Here is a 23,319-nt window from a genome sequence, read left to right on the forward strand (position 1 = left end):
CAAGGGATTTCTGCTTGTGACGTGAACAGGAAAAAACAAGGATACTCTACACGAGACCAAAGTAACAGTAACCTAATTTCACAGAGGGAGCAGAAAGACTAGTGAGGTCGAGAAGGAAAATACAATATCTCCAATGAAGAGCAAGAAACGCACCGCAAGTGATCTACTTGATGCCACGATATGGAGCTTAAAGACAATACCATACTGAAACATGAAAAACCTCAAGCTCAAAATTGTTTCCAGAATCCGGCTTCTCCAAGTACGGATATGTGCCTGTAAGAAAAATTTGTGATTAGGCTAATAGGAATAATTATAATAGTTGGGCTGAGATGGTTCATCAATCATGGTATCAGAGCCAGTGTGACCATAGGTCACGAGTTCGAATCCTGGCAACCTCAAAACTCCTCAAAAACTCTCGAAGTGGAATTCCAGCACACGGTACGGGGGAGCCGGTGCACAACTAACCACTGTTCAAGCCCAACGGGCATTTGAGTGAGGGAGCGTAATAGGAATAATTATAATAGTTGGGCCTCAACCATCACCTAAGGTGATGGTTGAGATGGTTCATCTATCATAGGCAAGTGTACTGTGTACATCAATGAAAAAGTAGAGAACTTTCAATATAACTTTGTCAAACAATTTAGAAACCAAGTATCAGATTCCATTTTAAGGGATTATGGATTTATGGAACCACACACAATGTCGAGCACACTGTTTTTTTAAGACCATGTCTAAATAATGTTTCTCATGGGATCAATGAATGCATATAAATGGGAATTTCCTAGGGGTCACTAGGAATATAAGAGAATATTAAAAAAAAAAATAAGTCCACAACAAACATGCAAAATGTTTGATAGTTCCATCTCATGAATTGAACTCTAACACATTGTTTGGAATATGGAGGGAGAGATTGAGAGGGAAAGGGAGGGGAACATTTTCCTTTGGATAGCATGCTAGATTGGATGGGAACAGGGGGATGAAATGGAGGGCTCTATTCTGCTCCTACAATTTGAAATTCTGCCAGCATTGTTAGGATTTGAAAGGAAAGCATCGCGCTTCATTCTCTCGCCCTTCCCCCTCCCTCTCTTTCTCTTTCCTTCATACTCCACCCCTCCCTTTCCCTCAAACTTTTAATCTTTCTTCTGCATTACTCAGAGAGTAATAACATTTCAAACAATATAAACATTCTGCCCAAAACATGGATACATGATCACATCAGGCTCGTAATACATTAAAGAAGTCGCCACATGTTGGAAACTAACCTGTTCTTCTTCCCACCAGGACTCCCAGCTCTTTTCTCCTTTAATACCAACCCCACCTTTGTATAGAAGCCAGTTGACCCAGTCATCAAAATCATCAACCGTCCTGATGGTTACAAAAGACTATTAATTTGAATCACAGAGTAGTTCAACATTTAATATAAATAGGGACGTGCAAGAAGAAACAAACAAGAGAAGATTTAATGAAAATCGGAATTTCTGTCACCAAAGTACTGTGACTGAAAATGGTATTCTACGCACAAACCAGAACAATGTCAGACATTTTTCTTGTTCCTTGTTACTTTTCAAAAGATATACAGAGTATATATTTCAGTTTCTTAGTTCTTCATTGTCCTCTCTTCGGCAATGGGATAGCAATTCATCAACAAGAAGGGTGCTGCCTTGTTAATATCGCAGCAAATTGGGCATAACCAATAGCATTGACTCAATTTAGACAAGTGCAGCTAACATGACAGACCCAGCAATAGAATATTAAGCTTCTGGAACCAAGTAAAACAAATCTATTTATATATATTCTAATCCGAGTAACGGAGAAACTTGGGTCGGGTTATTAAGTATATTAAGAACTTTGGATCGGATTATTAGGTACATAAGTACATTGAGAACTTTGGTTGGAGTTGAGCTGATCAAGTCTGAATCAGGCCATCTTGTGTGGTGTCTAACTGTCAATTAATGCTAATGCCGTTTGCTATGTAAATAAGCTTAATCGTGATTTCAAATGGAGCATTTCGAGTCTATTTAAATGGTTTTGGGTCGGTCATTATCAAGGTCAGGTGGTTTTGAACCCGGTTAATATCAGGACCATCAAGGTGAGAGCAAGTACGGGTCAGATCAGGTAGGTTTCAGGATGGCTTATTCAAGTCGAGTCAATTTTGCCGAGTATAGTTAACAGAGAAACAAGTTAATTATTTATAAAGCCCGTTTAGAATTTTATTTAATAAAAAAAAAGAAAATATAACAGAGAAAAGTGAGTGTTAAAAAGGATATTAAACAAACCGAGGATTGAAAAAACTAAGCTTACTTTTGCCACTCAAAGCCTGAGGGATTAAATATGTACGGAGCAAAGAGCCATGAAATAACAAGGAACCAACTGCTAAGAGTCAGCAATACGAAAGAAACAGCGCCACCTTTTGAATAGCCATATGCAATGTACACAGTGAGTAGCAAAGCTACTTCAAATCTGCACAAGAAATGTGCATGTTTCAGGCTCTCATATAATGAATGCGAGTTCACATTGTATAAAATAAAGCAACAACCATCCACTATAAGAAAGAAACACTCACGCCTTGATGAAATGACTTCTAGAGTAAAGCCTATAGTTCTCAGCAAACTTAATGTGCTGTACAACAAATCCTCTGCCGGTGGCTCTATACTGTGAATTATAATATTTGAAAATAAGCTGTCTTTAACGTAGAACAAACAACAAACAAAAGTTGTAATCAAAGAGACTGCATAAAACAAAGAACAGAAGCCTACTTTGGCACCTCCATGCAGGATAGTACGTCCAAAGTAATGGGTCCTTGTTCCTAATGAGAATGTAAAGAACACTGAGCACAACTGCAGCTGCATGATAAGAAAACTGAAGACAGCCTGCAAGCACAAAATCACAGATGAAGTCCCTAGTTGTTTAGAGAGGTTGATTGACTTAGTTCAGAAAACACCCAACAGGCTACAACACAAAATACGGTGAGAGCACAGTAGAAGGAATTGCGTAAACAGAAAGCCAGTGCCAAAAAGAATATTCAAACAAGTAGTCTCATTGGCACAGGTAGTACTTGAGACATTGGAACCAGTAATTGGTATTTTCTCATTTTGAAAGGATCCTTATCCTACGTTCACATTTCGGTCTTTTAATATAAATACGTCTTCTCATATTAAATAACAAATGTCACTTGAAGAGAAGCATGCGAAGTCAAACCTGAAGCAATCCAAGTTCTAGTATGAAACCCATAATCATAGGTATAGCTGTAAATATTCCTATTTGAACCAAGAACTGCGGTGTTAAAACTGCATTTAAAGACGTATTTCCAAGCAATCTTCCCGCCTTTTCTATTTCTGCATCAAGTCCAGATAAGGCCTGAAAAGTATATTAGCTTGCGGTGTCAGACTAATTCAACTTCACTCCTGAGTCTGTTAGAATATGAGCCAGCACATTTCTTTATTCATGGTTTGGGTAATTCAAGGGCAAAGGTGCTTTACCAATTTACTAAGATCATCACCAACAATCAACTTTTATAAGGTGGCAGCTACTAGAAACACTAACAACATTTATTGACCATGTCCTGTAACTAGGCAAGCACAAGTCTAACAAGGAAAGGAGCAAAGACTACCGCAAATAATGAAGAAAGTGGTTTAATGATGATTTACTCAAGACTTATATCTTTTGTCGACCTGACAAAATTTGACCCAGCCCACAAACCAACCCGATCAGACCCATAATTTGTAGGGTCAAGACTCGTAAATCTTGACCCCTGACCCAAACCTGAAAAACCCGTTAATTAAAAGTCGAAACCCGACATGACCCGTTCGACCCGAGGGGTCAAAAGTAAGTTTGATTAAATGTGAATATAAGCCATAAATATTTTTAAAAAATTACTACTCAATATTTATTGTATATATGAAATATGAAAAAAAAAAATTTAACTTCAGTACTTTAAATTATTAAAGTGATTTAAAAAACCATTTTATATAACTTTCATTTCGCTGAACAATAAAATAATAATTAAAATAACTTAAAAGTTTTATAATTATTTCGATAATAAGTACGGTAAATAATGAATATGATTAAAATATTAATATTAAATATAATCCCTCTTTTAAAAATTATTTGTTTTTGATTTTAAAAATGGAAAGAAAAAGGTGTCATATAAACTTCTCTTTGACCTGTTGACCCGGCCCGACCCATAACCCCTGTTTGACACGGCCCATAGTTTGACTTGGGATCTGACCCGTTTGACAGGTCTACTTAACACACATATTACTATCACATAGCGCAATAATACAGAAAAAAAGGTTTCAAAATCTCCTTTATCTGGAAATCTATAGGCATATTAGTAAGCACACATGCATTTGTAGGTGCAGTCAGTGTCATTCTCTTCAATTTAGGAAATATTTAAATTAATTATCTTCCAAATTTTCAAAAAAGCCAAAGACTCAATATTCTTTGAGTCTAGATAATGATGAAATAAAAGTAAACACTGCATTGGCGCACTTCTATTTATTGCAAAGTACACAGACATTTGCTCCGAGCAACTCTGAGCAATATTGATTATGGGTTCAGCGGAAACGTATATATTGATTATGGGTCCTGCAGAAACTTAGATATTGATTATGGGTCATCCGACTGCATTGACACAATATTCTTACCATAATTACTTAAGTAGGCAAGACTACATATTTCTGATCCCCCTTACACTGCCATTTGCGGGAGCCATTGAGGCACTTAGGTAATGTTATTGCAATGGTGGCTATTAATTGAAACTTAGATCTGCCGAAAAAAAGTAGAAAAAGCAACTACATTTTCACTTACCATGTACACCCGTCCATACAGGAAAATATATACGGTTAGAACAACCATCTGCAGTAAAAAAAAATATCAGACCAAGAATCCAAGATAAAGAAGAGGAACTGACAACGTATAGATATACAAAGACCACTTACCATTGTGCACACATAGAAACCTACAGTTGTATAGTAGAAAGACAGCATCCTGAAAAAGTCAAGAAGCTGTCCAAGCCTGTACACATCTCTGCTCAGGACCTGCTCTCCATTGCCACCAGCAACCTTTCCCTCAAAAACAGCAATTTGATTCAGTCCAACATCTCTTCCTTTTCCAACCTACAAATACACAGTTTCGAACTTTAGTAGCCAGCTCCACGAAGAGTAATTAATTAGTCTATTCCAAAAGCCAAGTAGTGGATATTTGATTCCTACTGAAATAGCCTAGAACACTAAATTTTTTTAGTTTCTGTAAAGAGAGAAGAAAGGCAGTATACATACTATCAACAAAACCTAACCTGTATGTACTCATGGTGTGTGATATTTCCCTGCCGTAAGGTTGAGTTAAAACCTACCACAAACAGTAGAAGGCAAACAATTTAATTATATTTCACGAGTGCAATGCCGTGTTCCTCAGACTTGCTAACACGTGTCGGATGTGACACGGTGTCGAATGTGTGACACTTCATTCTAAAATTTGAGCGACATGCGTACAATTAAACAAAAAACCTTAACTAATTATGTATATATAGGCTACTTGTTGTAAAATAATAAAACTACACCAAAACAAAAATATCTCTAGCATTTCCTGTAAAGAACAAAATTGTTTTTATCATCCAGTACAGACCATATTGATACATAAGCTAGTGATCTAATTTGCACGAGGAAGGGAAAAATGCCCCCTGCCCTCTTCCTCCATTCCTAGTTGGTCACACCATTCAATTCTACACGTCTGGCCAAATAAATTAGCCTACAGTAGAAAGAATTGTAAGGAAACCATTTATATTCCCCTTACATGCGCTGTTTACCCAAATCTACTTTTTTTCCCTTCTTTCTGTTACATGTTGGTTGTAAGAACAAGAAGGATGAATAGTACATATACCAGCAAAAATATCCTCGCTGATGTTGATGACGCGTGATGCCTTACTTATACCACCACGAGTTATGTGAAAAATACGGTCAAATACATCTGGATGTCCATAATGCATACGCACTCTGCCAAAAAAATAGCAACAATATTTCAGACTAGTTGTCTGCGACTGATCGTCACAGGAAAAACAGTCAATGAACATCCCAAGTTGCGCAGACTCTTCATTTTTTCACAGATACTAGTTTCAGACTCTTGAGACAGACACATGGATGATGTCTGCAGAGCGTTTAGCACAACATTTTAAGTCAAATAATTGAAAATTATCATGAGAAATAGCTATACCTAACTCCCAAACACATGCCCATGTTGCAAACTTATAACCAAGTCGGAGTAACACAGTGAAACACTGATGAAAAACAAGAGTATGCACCAAGAAGCTACATATTACATCTTTGAGTTCTCCATGCAACTCACACGGAGCTTTCCGTTTTACAACTTTTAGCCTAGCTTATCACAGACGGTCATTTATCGCGAAAAACATTTAACAAAACAGGGGTAACTCACTTGAGAGGTTTTGCCAGAACTCGCTGACCTAACGTTACAAAGCTTGTCTCCTGGTTGGACATAAACCAAGCAAGAGAAGAAACACTGCATAACAATATTATATTCTGTAAATATGAAAGGTGTAGTCAAGACCAACATAGGGTTACACTGCCAGGATGTTAGCTTCAAACCTTCCCGTGAAGACATGCTCCCTTACACCAAGAATTGTAGGAGGGCGGATGCCATGCTTTTCATGAAATTCTTGAAGGAGATTTCTCATTTTCATTGCCTCCTCAAGGTAATTATCCTATAGCATGAAGTGAAAAAATTATATTGGCACTTATATGAACACCACCTTGGCACTCTATGAGAAAGTAACGGTGAATATAAAAGCTTTTACAAAAATGTTAATGTGTATGTAATAAAACGATGGGCCTTCTTCTACAACCTCATCATCCTTAGTTATTTTCAAGACATAAATGTCCGGAGCCAGAAATTTTTCATTACCCACAGCCAAATCCACGTCTCAAAACATTAACGAACAAAACAAAATAAATGCTCCAAATTCCAAAAACACTGGGATAAGCAACTAAAAAATCGGTACAAAAAATAGTGCATCACCGTAGAACACCCAAAGTAAAACAAGTCAACAATTAGGCATTACAAGTAGCCATGTCGAAAATGTGAAAAATTACTTGATTCATATCAATCGTTTGAATGGCTTCCCCGCGAGTGAAGACAATTGCATGATTTTGGTTTTCAGGCTTCCCTTCACCAAGTTTTGGATCTCCGGGTAGCTTAATGGAATATATTTCCTGAAAACAAAAAATCACAAACAAATTTAACTGCCTGGAAAGATATCTACCAACAAAGAAAAAGACTGAGCCTAGTTTTGCTTTAAAAAAACAAAAAGCAAATCAGCCATCCAAATAGCAAGCACTTTCAATAACGTACATAATGTTTTAGCTTATTTTGTGACCCGATGCAAAAGTGAAAATGATAACCAAGGTGGACAAGTAAACATAACATATTTTTGTAAAACTACATCAGCTATTCAGCTTCCAACTTCTAGCGCCCTGAAAGGTCAAGTAGAGTGCCACCAGGAGCAAAACTAGGACATCTTTTGCAGCTATTACTCTATTAGTGCGAACTGGTTCAAGTAATCGAGGATAATCGTGATAGAGGCCAGTGAATCTTGATCTTGCCTACATTTTAAAATAGAATATCTTAACTTTGAGCGGACGGGGGTTCTGAGTTGTAACAAAAGAACTTGAGGAAGGATATGACCATGCCACGGGCTCGACAAATTGGACAGCAATTATGATAACAAAGCATACAGAAGATAAAAAAATTACTAGAAGTATATATACTAATTTAATTTATTCATAAACAACATTACCCATTGCTGCAATGGCTCCCGCAAATTGCGGGGTAAGGGGGTGGGAAGTGCGCAGATTCACACATACCAAGCATCTCTAAAGTCTTCAGCTTTAAAGGTCCATAACATCCTCACAACATCAACATGTCAATGAGAATACTCTTGTAAGCCTAGCAACTAAGACACTGATAGATGAACCATCTCAACCAAAACCTTAAGGTGATGGTTGAGGCCCAACTATTATATCCTATTAAACACAGATGGAACACTTTTACCACCACTAAGCTGTGCAAAATACCTATGACAAGTTAGTTCTGTTACAACTCCTGCATAATACATCATAACATCTAGTCCTAATTGGTTAATGTCAAGATTGATTGAGTACTTTCTTCAAATAAGGTCATCTGAAAGTATGCAAAATATAAGTTTCCATTTTGTATCAGGTATCAGGCCAAAACCCATTTTCCCTCTTGGACTTAACAGAGGTATCAGATCCCCGTATTTCAGTCCGCTGATTCAGGTTGGGTTGTTCTACCAGTTCTACAAGTTAACGCAAATTTTAACTGCAAAGCACTCATAAAGAAGATCATACATAAATGACAAACATCCTTATAGTAGCAATTGAAAAAGATGCATTTTTCAAATGCAGCAGCCTGTACACCACCTAAACAGCTATATTTATTACAGTGGTCGGGCTTTCCAGAAAAAAAACGACAGCTCATCAAAGAGCTAATATTCATCGAGTTAACATTCCTGAAGTATTGATAAATTCATAACTTTTGAACTTCCATACTTAAAGCAATACCTGATCTTTTCCCTGCACATCAGCTTTGACGAGCTTGGAGTAATAATTTAGAACTTTCCCATCAGCTGCAGCACTTTCTTCAAGATGAATAAAAGCAACTCGAAGGGCCTCATTCCTGACAAAGTAAAATATTTTCTTATAAAGGAAGTTGAGCATAGCGCAAAGAATACATACAAGAGTCACGAATTGTTAACCACTTTAAGAAAATCTCGTTCAACAAGATAAATGCCAAAAGAGTTAAATTTCAGAAACCCTAAAAATGGGATTCATATAGTGTACACTGTACAGGTGTCTTCTTGTATAGGGTTATCATACATTGGTCACTTTTTATGAATATGCTCTCTTTGAAAAGGTATGTAAAAGGGTACATAATCTTGTGAAATAGTGAATAGTGGGCAAAGTTTAGCATAAAAGAGAGAGTCAACAACGAATCTAATACACATAGTTTTAGAATAGAGAATAAATACAATTAGATGATACTTGTCAAAAAAGAATTGGAGAACATAATCCCACCGACCAGCAAAGTCACAAATAGGTCACAAATAGACAGGTAACCTTGATTAAAACCACGCTAGCACCCACGAATTGCATTATACCTAGATATAACCTAACATATCGCCGTCTAGCGCGCCTTCCTTTAGTTTCTACCATTTGACAGGCGTGGCATTAACTCGAAATATAGGATCCGATGGCAGTTTAGTTAAAAGAGCGCACTTCTAAGGAGCTTCAGCTCAAGGCTCAACAATGCACTAGCCAAAACTCCTTAGGCGGCTTAGGTGTGCCTTTTAGATTAAGCAATGACGATTTCCCTATGAAGACTTGTTTTCGCTACGATTCGGGTGGGTTTCATTCACTAAGCCAATGCCTGAGTCGCCGGCTCAATACATGATTTTCAGGATTCCAGGGTCTCATGTTCGTAAATCTCATGGACGCTTTGTCGGGTTATATAAAGCGGCCACACAAATTTTGAGAAGGAATAGAGGACGTTTAAGGGTGCATGTATGAGATAAACGAGCCTCGTGCGAAAATCGGATAATTAAGAAAAATGGTACAAAAAGAAATGTGACCCAGAGGAACCTCCCGAACGACTTGAATACACGATTTTTAGGATTGCGGGATCCGAGAAAGAAAATGTACAATCATACAGATGATTCCTAGGGTTAGATAAAGGGTCACAAAAATTTTGAGAAGCAACAGAGGACGTTCGAGAGTGCGAAGAGTGTGAGTATGAGATAAAGGAGCCTCGTTTTTTTGGGACTCCAGGTTACCAGGTCACATAAGGTGGCCTTCAAGAAGCAATAGACGACGTTTGAGAATACGCCGAGATGAGATAAATGAGTTTCGTGTGAATATCGTATAATTAGGTTACGCGCCCAAGTCATCACTTAACGCCTAAAACTGAGTTTAATTGACGGAAAATAAAGTTTAGGGGTGCACTTAGTGATAATGACAACAATTAGGGGTACCATGTATGTTTTAAAAAGTGTAGGGGTACCACGTAGAAAGTTGAAAAGTTGAGGGGTACCATGTAGAATATCCCTTAAGAAAAAATGGATTAAAAGTTGTTATTTTGGGCTGAAATCGAATAGGCTAAAGCCTGGAGTGACTGAGCGCACGTGGTAGAAAAAACTAGGAGACAAAGAAACGTGACCCGGATCGACCTCCCGACGACCCAATTTCAAGTGTATAGTATACGATTTTCGGGATTCGAAGCTCCCGGGAAAAAATGTACGTAAACCATACAGATGATTCTTAGGGTCAATTAAAGCGGTCACACAAATTTCGAGAAGACAAGGAGGACGCTTGGGAGTGCCGTTATGAGATAAACTAGCCTTCTGTAAAATCGGATAATTAGGAATAATGAACTGATTTAGGGATGAAATTGAATATGGTAACTCCTCCAAGTGAGGATACGTGGCAGAGGGTTAAAAAAAACTATAATTGGGGCGACCTCCTTATCGGCTCAAATTGAAGTTGAAGTGGATAATACATGATCTTCAAGATTCGATTCGAGCATCTCGGAACAAAAATGTCTATAAATCCTACGAACAGTTTATCGTGTCATATAAAGTGCGTACACAAATTTTGAGGAGCAACGGAAAACGTTTGAGGGTACCGGTACGAGATAAACAAGACTCATGCAAAAATCGAATAATTAAGAAAAATTGATGAAAAGTAGTTATTTAGGGTTGAAATCGAATAGGGTAACTCCTAAAGTGACCAAGGATACGTGGTAGAAAAATTGGGAAAAAAAGAAATGTGTCCCAGAACGACCTCCGAAGTGGCTCAATTGAATAGTAATACACGATTTTCGTGATTATGGAGTCTCCGAACAAAAAATGTTCATAAATTAAAGGAACGGTTTCTCGGGTCAAGTAAAGTGGCCACACAAATTTCGAGAAGTTACAGATGACGTTTAAGGGGTGTTGATATGAGATAAATGAGACTCGTGCAAAAATCGGATAATTAGGAACAATCCATTGCTATTTTTTATTTGGGGCTAAAATCAAATAGACTAAATCACGGAGAGACCCGGGGCACGTGGTAGTAAAACTGAATATGGTAACTCCTGAAGTGACCCTCCGGAACGACTTAATTTTAGTTTGTAATACACGTTTTTCGGGATGTAACTCATACGGATGATTCCTATGATCAATTAAAGGGGTCACACAAATTTCAAGAAGCAGCCCAGGACCAGTATGAAATACGAAAATTGGATAATTAAGAAAAATGGATTAGTAGTTGTTATTTTGGGTCTGAAATTGAATAGGGTAAGACCTGAAGTGACCGAGGACATGTGGTAGAAAAGCTGGGAGAAAAAAAAAAAAAAAAAAAGTAACTCAGGACGAAGGACGACCTCCCTAACGGCTCAAATTGAAGTATATATAATATATGATTTTTGGGGTTTCAGAGTTTCTCGGGTCATATAAACTGGCCACGCCAATTTTGAGAAGCAGAAGAGGACGTTTTTGTCAGTATGAGATAAACGAGCCTCTTGTGAAAATCGGATAATTAGGAATAATGGATTAGAAGTTGTTCTTTTGGGGATAAAACCGACTAGGCTAAATCCTAGAGTAACCGAGCGCACGTGGTAGAAAAATCAGGAGAAATATAAACGTGACCAAGATCGACCTCTTCAGCGACTTAATTTCGAGAAGAAAAAGAGGACGCTTGAGAGTGCCGGTATGAGATAAACGAGGCTTGTGTGAAAATCGGATAATTAGGAATAATGGATTAATAATTGTTATTTGGGCTGAAATTCAAATGGTAACTTCTCAAGTGACCCATGACACGTAGAAAAGCCACCCATGACACGTAGAAAAGCAAGGTGGAAAAAAAAAAAAAAAAAAAAACGTGACCAGGGCGACTTACTTAATGGCTCAAATTGAAGTGTATAACACCATTGTCGGGATTCAAGTGTCTTGGAACAAAAATGTCCGTAAATCCCATAACGGTTTACCATGTCATATAAGGCGACCACACAAATTTTGAGAAGTAAGAGAAGACGTTTGAGGGTGGCTGTATGAAATAAAAAAGACTTGTGCGAATATCGGATAATTAATAAAAATGTATTAGAAGTTGCTATTTTTGGGGCTGAAATCGAATAAGGTAACTTCTGAAGTGACCAAGGACACGTTGTAGAAAAATTGGAAAAGAAAAAAACGTTACCCGGAGCATCCTCCGGAGCGGCTCAATTTGAATTATAATATAGGGTTTTTGATATTCCGAGGTCCGGAACAAAAATATTCATAAATTACAGAAACTATTTCTCGGGTCAATTAAAGTGGTCACGCAAATTTCGAGAAGCAGCCGAGAATGTTTGAGGGTGCTGATATGAGATAAACGAGCCTCATGTGAAAATAGGATAATTAGGATTAATGGATTAATAAGACGTTATTTGAGGCTAAAATCAAATAGGCTAAATCTTCGAGTGACCTAGGGCACGTGGTAGTAAAACCGGGAGAAAAAGAAACGTGACCGGGAGCGACCTCCCGAGCGACTTAATTTGAAGTTTATAAATACACGATTTGCAGGATTTTGGGTCACGGAACAAAATGTCCGCCGAAATCATACGGAGGATTGCTAGAAATCAGTTAAAGTGGTCACATAAATTTCGAGAAGCAACAAAGGACGTTTAAGAATGCCGGTATAAGATAAACGAGGCTCGTGGAGAAATCAGATAATTAAGAAAAGAAAACTGGATTGAAATCGAATACGACACGTTGACCCATTGACCAGGACGACCTCCCTAACGGCTCAAATTGAAGTGTATAATACACGACTTTCCAGATTTAAGGGTCTTGGAACAAAAATGTCTGTAAACTGTTTCACGTGTCATATAAAGCGGTCGCGCTAATTTTGAGAAGCAACAGGGTACGTTTGAGTTTGCGGGTATGAGATAAACGAGCCTCTTCCGAAAATTGGATAATTAGGAATTATGGATTAATAATCCCTCCAAGCCTCTCATTTATTCCTTTTTCTTTTGTGCACAAAAAGTAAGGAAATGGATTTGGACCACACAAAACACACAATCATATATTGCAATTGCAATTGAAGTTGAACCACACAAAACACACTAAAAAAGGGAAGAGGGATGAAAATGTGACTTGAATGAAAAAGGAAAGAGAGAAGAAATGAGAGACTCGGAGGGAGTAGTTGCTATTTAGAGCAAAAATCGAATAGGCTAAATCCTAGAGTGACCATGGCACATGGTAGAAAAACCGGGAGAAAATGAAACGTGACCGAGAGCAACCTTCCGAGTGGCTCAATCAGAATTGTATAATACATAGTTTTTGGGATTACGGGACTCCAAAACAAAAACGTCCGTAAACTACGTCAACGGTTTCTCAGGTTAATTAAAGTGGCCACAAAAATTTCGAGAAGCAACAGAGGATGTTTGATGGTGCCGATATGAGATGAACGAGCCTCGTGTGAAAATCGGAATTACAAACAATGGATTAATAGTTGTTATTTGGGGATGAAATCGAATAGGCTAAATCCTAGAGTGACCCAGGGCACGTGGTATAAAAACCGGGAGAAAAAGAAACGTGACGATCATTATGATAAAAAAAAAGAAGTAAAAAAACAAGTATTGTTACATAAACCAGGCATTACGTGTTGTGCATGAGGCAATTACCTTCACCTCACGACTTGTACCTCATTATGGTGGTCACCTCGAGCTTTTTGAAACTAAGGATAGCAGTAACAATCGTGAATTATGGTTGCTTACTATGACATGAAGGTGTGTTAACGTAGCAGTTTGTTGAAGCTTGTTTTTAAATCACTTATGCAAGTCTTATCAGTATTATGGCTTGTATTATCCTTGTAACGGTCATTGTCGAGCAAGTATTGGTCATGTCAGTCATATAAACCTCATCATTCAAATTTCCCCCTCCATTAAAAAGGAGAAAGAGAGGATGGGTTTGGGGGGATTACAGCGAATAGCTCACTGCACTAAGCTGATGGTGCCTCCTTTATTAAATTGTACCCATCATTCAATGCAATTCTCGCGGCAATTTTGGTCATAGGTAAGGTCATCTAAAAACAGCCTCTCCAAGGGTAGGACCGCGTACATTCAACCAACCACCCCTTTTGTAGGCCAAAACATGATTTGTTTTTCAATATAACCGCATAGTATCACTCAGACACTCACACCCACATTCGACACTTCCAGCCAGTAACAGTACAAGTTCTCCGCTCAAACATTGCAGAATTATGGATTTTTAAAGATTTACTTTTTTTAGAACTAAATTTACTAAAAATTGTGAAATGTACAGGACAAGAGCAAGCAGATGTCACTCTTCCACCTAAACTTCCAAACAAATTGGCGAGTGATAGAGGAAATCATAGACTGTCGGAAGAAAATATACTCGCATACCTCTGTAGCAATAGACCAATGTCTGCTGCCTGCGGAGTTTTATTCTGCTTTTGCTGTCCATAGATTTGACATGAGACGATATATGTAAACTTCAGATCCGCTTGTGCTCGTGCCTCACTTGACAATTCAAATCCATGACTGGACATAGGATTTGCTTGGGACTTTTCGTCATTTCCTGGCAGACGAACCATTACTAGTAAGTACACGCGTCTTTCTCTTCAAAATTATGCATCTACACTTAAATGACGAATTGATTGTGCATCAAAATCTATATGACAAGCAACCAGCTACCTATCAATCCTCTTCTCTCTAGAAAACTCTGAAGCATCAATGCTCGTCTGTAATACATCATCCCACGCACTGCATTTAAAGCAAGTCAAAAATTAACGTGTGAGTGTGTAACAAAGCAAAGCCAGCCTGCCTTTGAATGGCTAATTCTAACCTGTCCTAGCCAGGGTTTGTCCACGATAAGATACCCAAAACCGTAGCTCTAAGTTATCACTGGAATCTTCTGCAAAATCTACTTCTCCAGAAGACTCGCCTTTTTTGATCCGTTCCAAAAAATTCACCCATTCATCTTCATATAAAAAAAAGGAAATTTTCAACTTTTAGGCTTTTCTTATATTGGACCCATGAACATAAAGCGATACTGCAGAAAAAGAGCACCTGGGAAAATCTTCTGAAGATAGAACAGTGTAGATACTCCATCTTCGTTTTCTTCTCGAAGCTCCTTGGAACTATACAGCACAGTTTCACTGTAATAAGGAGTGAATACACTGATAGAGGAAAGAGGCGTGTTAGATTTAAAGCATAGATTGCATAGCCCTGAAAATCAAGCAAAATAATCATTTGGAATTCATATACCAGAAAGGCATCATTTCACACACTGGTTTCGCAAGAGGCATGTCCATAAATAATGAATTCGTAAAGAATTCCAATCTCCTCCTTGCTTCCAGATTTTTTGGTATATTAGCTGGTGTATCCTTCACAGTAAGTAGCAGATGAAGTCTCTTCACTAGCTCCTCCTATAGACAAAAAGGCAGCATAAAGTAGGGGAAATATCATATTATCACTGTAAGGAAATACATTAAACACACAATAAGCCAGAGATAAATAACTAGCAACTTAGCATATGCTTACGATTTCAGGGTCCTTCTGCCAATCATTCTTACAACCTAATACCCTTGTATTTCTAGCTTCAGCAAGTATATTCCATGTATCAATTTGCTCCCTGCACGACAACAAAGTCATTTGATGCATATAAACCATTAATAGCTATTTATATAAGAACCAAAGAATGATTATTGGTATTACCTCAAATCAGTTGATAACAAATCGTGCGTCACCACGTCATAGAAATCATATAGGGCTTTCCCAGAAGTTTCATTATTTGTCTGTGGTCAAGTAAATTGATAGAAGTTAGTTTCAAGTGACAGAAACAGCAACATACAGAGATCTAAGATTCGAAACAATAAATATTCTGCGTATTCAGCAATATACCAATAGTCCAGTCAATGCCGTAAATCTTGACTGCACCAAGCGGAGCTTTTTAAGGGACAGTGTTAAATGAAGTGAACCTTCTATTATGCTATTATTGATTTCCCGATAGACTCTCTCAACCCTACAATTAGCAATGGTGCACATTGAGAAATGAAAATTTCTGTCATGAAAAGGAGAAAAAGTGGCTCCTCTCTTAGAGGATGTTAGAAACTTAGTGGGGTTCCATACCAGCGACTGCCTTTGTCATCAAGTACCGCATGTAAGATCTTCTCTATACTGTAATAGCACTCTTGAACTGCATAAGCCATGTAATCATCTCTGCATATTCTATTCCACAAATCTGCTTGTGTGTCTTTGCAGTCTAAAGCCAGGTCAGTAGCCATCACAATCTGCAATATTAATCATAGAATGAAGAAATACAAGAAAATGAAGTCAGAACAACATTGAGAAAACGATAACGAATCATACCTTATTACTGAGAAGAAAAAGAGGCCATTGAACAAGAGGGAGAGTGCCAGCATTGCTGGGCATGGAGAGCAATTGTTCTTCCCTGATGCAAAATCTCATTAGAACCTCCACCATAATTGTTAGGGAAAAGCCTAAATAAACTATACAGATTGCAGCTAGTTTTCTTGAAAAAGTGAAGATTTCTGACCTGTTTCCAATGTAGTCTTCTTCACGCAAACTTTTGATGATCTCGTTCCAGAAAGGAGCAAACATGGAGGCATAACTCTTGTTAGTCTCTTGAGCGTTCTGTACGTTATGAGAACACAGATATAAAAATAATATCATAGAAAAGATATAAGCTAAATTTTTTTACAAAATGTCCTTTCCATTATATATATCATCAAACTCACCAAACAGCAATAATCAATTGCACGGTCGAAAATTCAACACGCGCGAATTATGAACCATTTGGATTAAAATAATGGGTATTGCTCATTCATGTACATGATTTACTCATTCATGTACATGATTTACTATTTTACCCCTTCCATTTCCAACCCTAGTTTTTTAACAAGTTTCTCCCTTTCAACTCTCCCTCCACTCCCAAACCAGGCAACCACCACCCCTGCCGCCAACCACCACCCCTCTCCCACCCCTTCCCGCCATAACAGTTTCCCCAAGCCTAGCATCGTTATCTACCTCTCTAATAGCATTCTCACCTCAATTTCTATATCATGAAATGGACGAGCGTGACACTGGCAAGATGAGTGTCAAGCGCTAATCATTCTAACAGGTTCCAATTTCCAAGTAGAACAATTATCAATGTCATATATGGGCAGTGGGACACTAAAAAAATGGCGGACAATACCTATGATTCATACACCTCTACCATCAGTACTAATTCTCATTCAAATGTTTTCCAGATCGAATTTTCAAGTGTTACGTAATGATTATCGGATTTTCGATCTTCTAACTGAATTTCCAGATCAAATTTCCAAGTGCAGTCTAGTTGTATTAAGTACCCTTAGTTTAATTTATATGTTATCAAATTGATGCTCAAAGATTGAAAAAGGAATTATTACTTAAATCAATATGTGAAATAAAATTTGTAATTGTTGAATTTGCTAAGAATTTGATCATTTTTTTGGATGCAAGGGAAAAGGGAGAACATTCTTCTATTTTTTAGAATAAGGGTAGGTGATGGAAAAATTATGAAAAAAAGTCCGTGAAAGAGTAAAACTTGTACATGAAAGAGCAATTACGAAAATAATTTGTAGCATAGACATGTGATGTGACATGCGGTCAAGGTACAACAGAAGCAACATAGTCACACTCAGACAAAATAAAAATAGAGAATACAAGTAAAGAATTCAGCCTCAGGGCCTCAGCTTGCCCTATACATTGACACAATGAGCTGTACTGCAACGAAATAAATAAGAGACAGAAGTACCTGAGAGTTTTCTGGATCAATAGGCATCCTGCAAAGAACATCAGAAGAGATGCTTAACAGACAGAACTCTTTACTGGAAAGGAGTTAAGAAACAGTAAAAAGTCATGCTGCTAATATTAATTTCAGATATAGACACCCCCAGGAGAAAAACTCAGAATTCATTACTATAGTGAATTACAATACCTTTTTTGTCAGCTCCTCCACTAAAAATTTTCTTAGACATAAGAACTGATTTGAATTAAAAAAATTCTCTCATATATCAGTATATCTTGGTTAAGTGGGACTCTGAGAGTACCTTTTCATTCTTGGAGATGACATATTCTTCACAAAAGCTTCTGGGAAGCTTTCAAAACGTTCATGCACCATTTCGATTGAACGTATCTGTAAAACAGGTCGTTGAAATTGGGGAGTCAAAAATAAAGTGTTAAATAAATAAATAATAAAAAAAAAGGACAATGTCCACAGTCACGGTCATGTGTTAAAAATATCCACATAAGATTGATAGATATCAATCATGACGAAATACCTCGCCTAGTCTCTGCCGAGCACCCATCACACCGCCAATAAGGGCTGATAGAAGTGTGTACCATATGTGCATATCCATTATATATATCTGCGTAAGTATAAGTTATAACACATTAGAACAGGTAGAATGCTAAATTGGCAGGGTAGGGCTCGTGTCAGAAAAGGAAATTAAAATTAACAAGCCAGTGGGTCTAAACAATCCAAGAAAACCAAAAAAACTCGATTTCATCTACTATGTAAAATGTATATCCAACTTTGTTAACAAGTGTGCTTAATAAGCAGAGATTTCCTACTGCCTTTCCTTTTAACGTATCAAGCCACAGGATATGAGCAGTTCCTGTGTTTCCACTCATTTACCCCCACCGACAGGACAGAAAGGGTAGGAAAAAGGCTTCCTTTACTGCTTTGGTGTAGTATCTTTAGCATTTCTCCTAATAATTTTTGTCTTAATTGGTAAGACCATAGATGTTTACAGAAGATGCAAGATTGTTTCATTTGGCCATTTGAAGCTGCAGGATGTGTTGCTAGATACAAAAGACCAACAAAATTTTAAGAAATGTGAGCATTAAAAGATCAAATTACACTTTTTGAAGTAGCTACCAGCAGTAGAAGATAGTTACAATCTGGTCATCTTTTCTCAGATTTAACTTTTTAGATAAAATCACATTACATGATGCTGTGAGCCATTCTGTAATGTTTGGCTGTCATGTTTTACATAGGGCGCAATTAGCGATATATACTTTTTAACTCCAAAAGTTGAAGTCACAAAGGATGCTTTCAACAGCAAGAAGCTCAGAAGTCGATTAGTTTGCACCTACCCAGATAAAGCCTACAAAAGAAAACACCAATAGAAGGAAATGAGGATTCCAAAATAAACTTACGGCAACAACTGGAGCCCACAAACTTGCTATAGTTAATGCATTATAATTGCCTGAAAATAGTATCACAGAAGCACAACATCGTCAGTATGAAGTGAAGGTTACAACATGCTACGAAGCCAATATAGAAAGATTGTTTCTCTAAACTTTAAAAAGGCGCGAAAAGAGAAAGGGAATAAACAGAAAATAGTGAGTACTAGCACTTACGCTTCGAGACAAAACTATGCCAAGAATAGCGAACATCTTTAATGTTAACAATAATTTTGGTAGGCCTTACTAACGGCCTAATCTGCAGAAATACATTTAAACATTAATACATGAAATGTCCAAAAAAAGCAGTAGAGGCAACTGAAGAAATAAAATCACCATATAAATCATTACAGTACATGTTACAAATGAAATACCGATTAGATAAAGTAGAAAAAAATGAGGAAATGAGAGAAAACAAAAGAGCAAGATATACAATGGGGAAACAAGACGAGAGAAAGAAAGACGTGAAATGCGCTTCACCTGTAAATAGTAAGCAAAAGTAAACTTGAATGCGAAGATGACCAACCAGAAGAGTGCATATCTGCAATAGAAAATGTCTTTGATCAAGATACAGGAGTTCCCAACAAATTAACAATACACACGCGCACAGATCTAAACCAACCTTCCTAAATCAGACCAAGTCCTTAATCATGATGATACAATGCCCTAGAAAGTAGTGGCTTACATTGATCATTATAATCAAAAGCATCTAAAAAAAAAGTATCCAAGGAGAACATGAATGAACCTTGCATAGTCGAGCGGCTTTTCAAAGAGACCGCGGCCAACAAAGTATCGCTCCTGAAAAAATATAAAAAAGAAATATGCACAATAAAGAAAGATGAGCCAACTTCAATTTAATAATATTGAACTCGGTGTTGAGAAACAATTACCTGATAAAGCCATTTAAAGAATTGAAAGAATGCCTGATCGGACCTTTGAGAGAAAGCATGGCAAGCAGGGATCGTAAATATTAAAGCAAATAGCACACGCGAGCCAGCATAAGCACCCAGAATTAGCATGTATATTCGAAAGGATAATGAATTACTCTGATGCTTGTTCCAATCCTGTAGCACTCTCCTGATATTTAACAGGCAAAATCAGAAAGGTAGTCGATAATATACTCAACAATTAAAAGTAGGAAGTTACAACTGAAGGAACTAAACTCACAGATAAAAATAGATAACAGCAATAGAGTATAGACACCACCAAAAGAACCTAAGAACTAGCCTAGAAATAGCCATGCCTCTTGACTTTGTATATGCCCCAAACATAAGCAGAATATCCAAGCTGCCTAGTATCACAATATCAAATATTACAGCGAAGGAAAAAGAAGATCTTGAGAAAGGCTAGAGATGGATGAAATAGAGAAGAGACTGTACTCACTTTCCGCAAAATTCATGATAGCAAATGTTGGCCCAACGCTCAATAGGATCTTAAATGTATTCATATTGAGCTTACCACTAAAAGCTATGATGGTTAACCCCTATAAGAAATAGAAAGCATACTTTCACCGACAAGTTCAAATGATTGTAGTGGGTTCAGAAAGCTTGAAGAATATAAAATGAACCTGGAACATAATGAATAGAAAGATCCACATGCGATGAAAACTGCGATACAGGTGAACAAATGTCCGATGCTCAACAAAACTGCTTTTAGCTGTCTGAAAAGGAACACGATGCAAGTTAAAAGCACCAAAACAAGTTCTGCAATCACAGGTAACAGAAGACCCAATAAATTTATATAAGCCTTATGCTATCCTTTTAAATAAAAATTCTTCACATAAGACGATAGATCAAACAAAGCATAGGCAACCTATATAATCAACCATGTATATGTCTGCCATATAGCATTCTAAACCCCACATAAAATGTCGTTCATCTCAAAGCACCATATCTGAAATCTGGATCAACTCCCTCCACCATGTGATAACTCATAAATACAGTAATTTTCTTATTAACAACAGACAAAGAGCAGTAACATCATCAACATAATGATTGGTTAAATTACAATTTTAATTTATATTAACCATAAGGCCATGTACGAATGAAAGAAAAAGGTAGCATCTGAAGAAGGCTAGGCCCTTCATAGTTCATAGATCAATAGATGTACATACAAAACACAATCATCCTTTCTTGATTCCAAATGGTATATCCTACAATTCTATGTTGCATATTCATGAAGTTCACAACAACTGAGTATCAATGGCCATTCCACACATACCCTTTTAAGATTCTTGAAACAGTTATCATATGATGATACAGTGTCAGCGAATTTCCATTCACATTAAACAGAATTAATGAACAATTATCTGTCTAAACTACTCACTTTGAGGAAACAGTACTAGTTACTACCGCAAAAATTTCAAATTCAAATTTTGTAGAACCTCATAGAAACTGATGAAATGAATCGAAATTAACATGTCGACTTTACCCTTTTCCACTTTTTTGGCTTTCTCAAAAATGCTGAGTCCCTCTTCATTGGCCATCCCAACTTAAAGCAAGCAGGAGACCTACACAGACAGAGATGATATTCAGCACAAGACCACTCACAAATCACAATAGAAGAGACAACATTCAACTTCAAGATAACAAACCAGAAATATTCATTAAAATCATCATAGTTCCTCCAGGATGAATGTGCAGCTTTCCCATTGTCATTTCTCGAACTTTCCTACAATCAAGTTAAACAAAAATGCAAGTTCGTTAAACAGCTCCTGAAGCGCATTATAAATAGCTTTATGCTAACACTGAGCCAAGTCTGGCAAGGCCAATGCGAGCATCAGCCTGGAAATGCAGACAAACAAATCAGAAAAAGGTGAAATTAAAAAAAATATATATTAATTTTAAAAAAAACACCTAGCTGCTAAGAAAGCCTTCAAGCAGTTTAGCCTATTTTGCCCATACAAAAATTAACTTGAAAAGGCTCAAGCATATGACAAGTGAAATATCACAGATTCATCGATCATGGAAATAATCAGCGCATGTTTTCATCCATCAAGAAGGACACCTCTTAGCTATAGCATTACACAATGTGCACATCCTTTATAACTAACTCAACTAAGGTAATTGGCACACCCGTGAAAGCACATGCTGCTTTCACCTGTTAAAAAGCTAAAATTACAGCCCAGCCCAGCCCCCAAGTAAACTCAAAAGATTTACAACTCGAAAAAAGAACGTGCATTCAGCTTTAACCAGATGCCCCACAATACCACCAGTCTAACATTACAGCATAATAGCACATTTCCACATTACCTTCCCATGTTTCCTGCTGCAAAGGCATAGAAAACTAATCTGAAGGAAATCGAAAGCTACAAGTAAACCAGAACACACCACCACTCCTCAAAATAGCAAAACATGAATGTATTTTTTGAAAATAAAGTGTAAGAGATAGATGCTTGGAGTTGCGGTTCTCGGACACGGTTTTTCTAGGGAACTACCTTTAAAACAAGACTAGATACTTAGATTACTAACAACCTGCCCTCACTCGTAAAGTTTGAAATCTTATGAAATATAAACAAGTTCCACCAAAATTTACAAGAGGACACAAAGACGGTGACACTCGTATACAAATATCAAATTGACAGGGCTTTCTCACCGCAGCCAGTATCTCATAAATGGGACATATAACTTGCTCGAGATAAGAGACTGCATCGTGTTCAGTTTTACAGCTTCCAGCAAAATTAGCTTCTCGGTTGTTCAGGATTGAATCTAACTCCATCCCCATCTGCAAACAGCAACTTAATTTTATGCACCGCATACGTCCATGAAAAACAAAGTAACCTACTATATTACATCAAAGAACTGCTTCTAATTAGACAAAAACAAAAGAGTAACTTCAGAGTTCAGAGTCAAGGAACCATACATTGTGGAATATGTAGCAGATGCATTCAGGGAGAAAACGAACATTTGCAGCCTCCCCCCAAATAAGGAAGTACAGAGAAATCATAAAAAGTTTCCTCTCCCGAGTGATTGCATCAGAGCTGGAAGAAAAGAAAGTCAATCAGTAATATGGAGAAAA

At 37.3% G+C, this 23,319-nt stretch overlaps 1 protein-coding gene across 1 annotated transcript in view; it reads right to left on the bottom strand.

Annotated features, from left to right (window-relative positions):
- Positions 1-23,319, bottom strand: part of LOC141622581 (callose synthase 10-like) — a 31,128-nt gene that overhangs the window by 2,468 nt on the left and 5,341 nt on the right. The window contains exons 9-48 of the mRNA XM_074438608.1: positions 23,164-23,281; positions 22,897-23,025; positions 21,896-21,972; positions 21,733-21,811; positions 20,870-20,962; positions 20,686-20,785; positions 20,470-20,593; positions 20,193-20,379; positions 20,048-20,100; positions 19,783-19,843; positions 19,480-19,561; positions 19,276-19,325; positions 18,396-18,482; positions 18,165-18,250; positions 17,870-17,897; positions 16,628-16,725; positions 16,441-16,522; positions 16,201-16,361; positions 15,973-16,093; positions 15,787-15,866; positions 15,613-15,703; positions 15,337-15,497; positions 15,139-15,248; positions 14,915-15,049; positions 14,764-14,832; positions 14,473-14,647; positions 8,595-8,709; positions 7,107-7,226; positions 6,603-6,718; positions 6,433-6,516; positions 5,881-5,993; positions 5,297-5,349; positions 4,941-5,117; positions 4,810-4,857; positions 3,199-3,357; positions 2,757-2,870; positions 2,564-2,652; positions 2,302-2,460; positions 1,263-1,365; positions 154-273 (exon numbers count right to left, since the gene is read on the bottom strand). Coding sequence (XP_074294709.1) covers positions 154-273; positions 1,263-1,365; positions 2,302-2,460; positions 2,564-2,652; positions 2,757-2,870; positions 3,199-3,357; positions 4,810-4,857; positions 4,941-5,117; positions 5,297-5,349; positions 5,881-5,993; positions 6,433-6,516; positions 6,603-6,718; positions 7,107-7,226; positions 8,595-8,709; positions 14,473-14,647; positions 14,764-14,832; positions 14,915-15,049; positions 15,139-15,248; positions 15,337-15,497; positions 15,613-15,703; positions 15,787-15,866; positions 15,973-16,093; positions 16,201-16,361; positions 16,441-16,522; positions 16,628-16,725; positions 17,870-17,897; positions 18,165-18,250; positions 18,396-18,482; positions 19,276-19,325; positions 19,480-19,561; positions 19,783-19,843; positions 20,048-20,100; positions 20,193-20,379; positions 20,470-20,593; positions 20,686-20,785; positions 20,870-20,962; positions 21,733-21,811; positions 21,896-21,972; positions 22,897-23,025; positions 23,164-23,281 — 4,207 coding nt within the window. The remainder of the gene's footprint in view (positions 1-153; positions 274-1,262; positions 1,366-2,301; positions 2,461-2,563; positions 2,653-2,756; positions 2,871-3,198; positions 3,358-4,809; positions 4,858-4,940; positions 5,118-5,296; positions 5,350-5,880; positions 5,994-6,432; positions 6,517-6,602; positions 6,719-7,106; positions 7,227-8,594; positions 8,710-14,472; positions 14,648-14,763; positions 14,833-14,914; positions 15,050-15,138; positions 15,249-15,336; positions 15,498-15,612; positions 15,704-15,786; positions 15,867-15,972; positions 16,094-16,200; positions 16,362-16,440; positions 16,523-16,627; positions 16,726-17,869; positions 17,898-18,164; positions 18,251-18,395; positions 18,483-19,275; positions 19,326-19,479; positions 19,562-19,782; positions 19,844-20,047; positions 20,101-20,192; positions 20,380-20,469; positions 20,594-20,685; positions 20,786-20,869; positions 20,963-21,732; positions 21,812-21,895; positions 21,973-22,896; positions 23,026-23,163; positions 23,282-23,319) is intronic.

The sequence above is a fragment of the Silene latifolia genome, chromosome X (genome assembly GCF_048544455.1).
Source record: "Silene latifolia isolate original U9 population chromosome X, ASM4854445v1, whole genome shotgun sequence".
Classification (NCBI taxonomy): Eukaryota; Viridiplantae; Streptophyta; class Magnoliopsida; order Caryophyllales; family Caryophyllaceae; genus Silene; species Silene latifolia.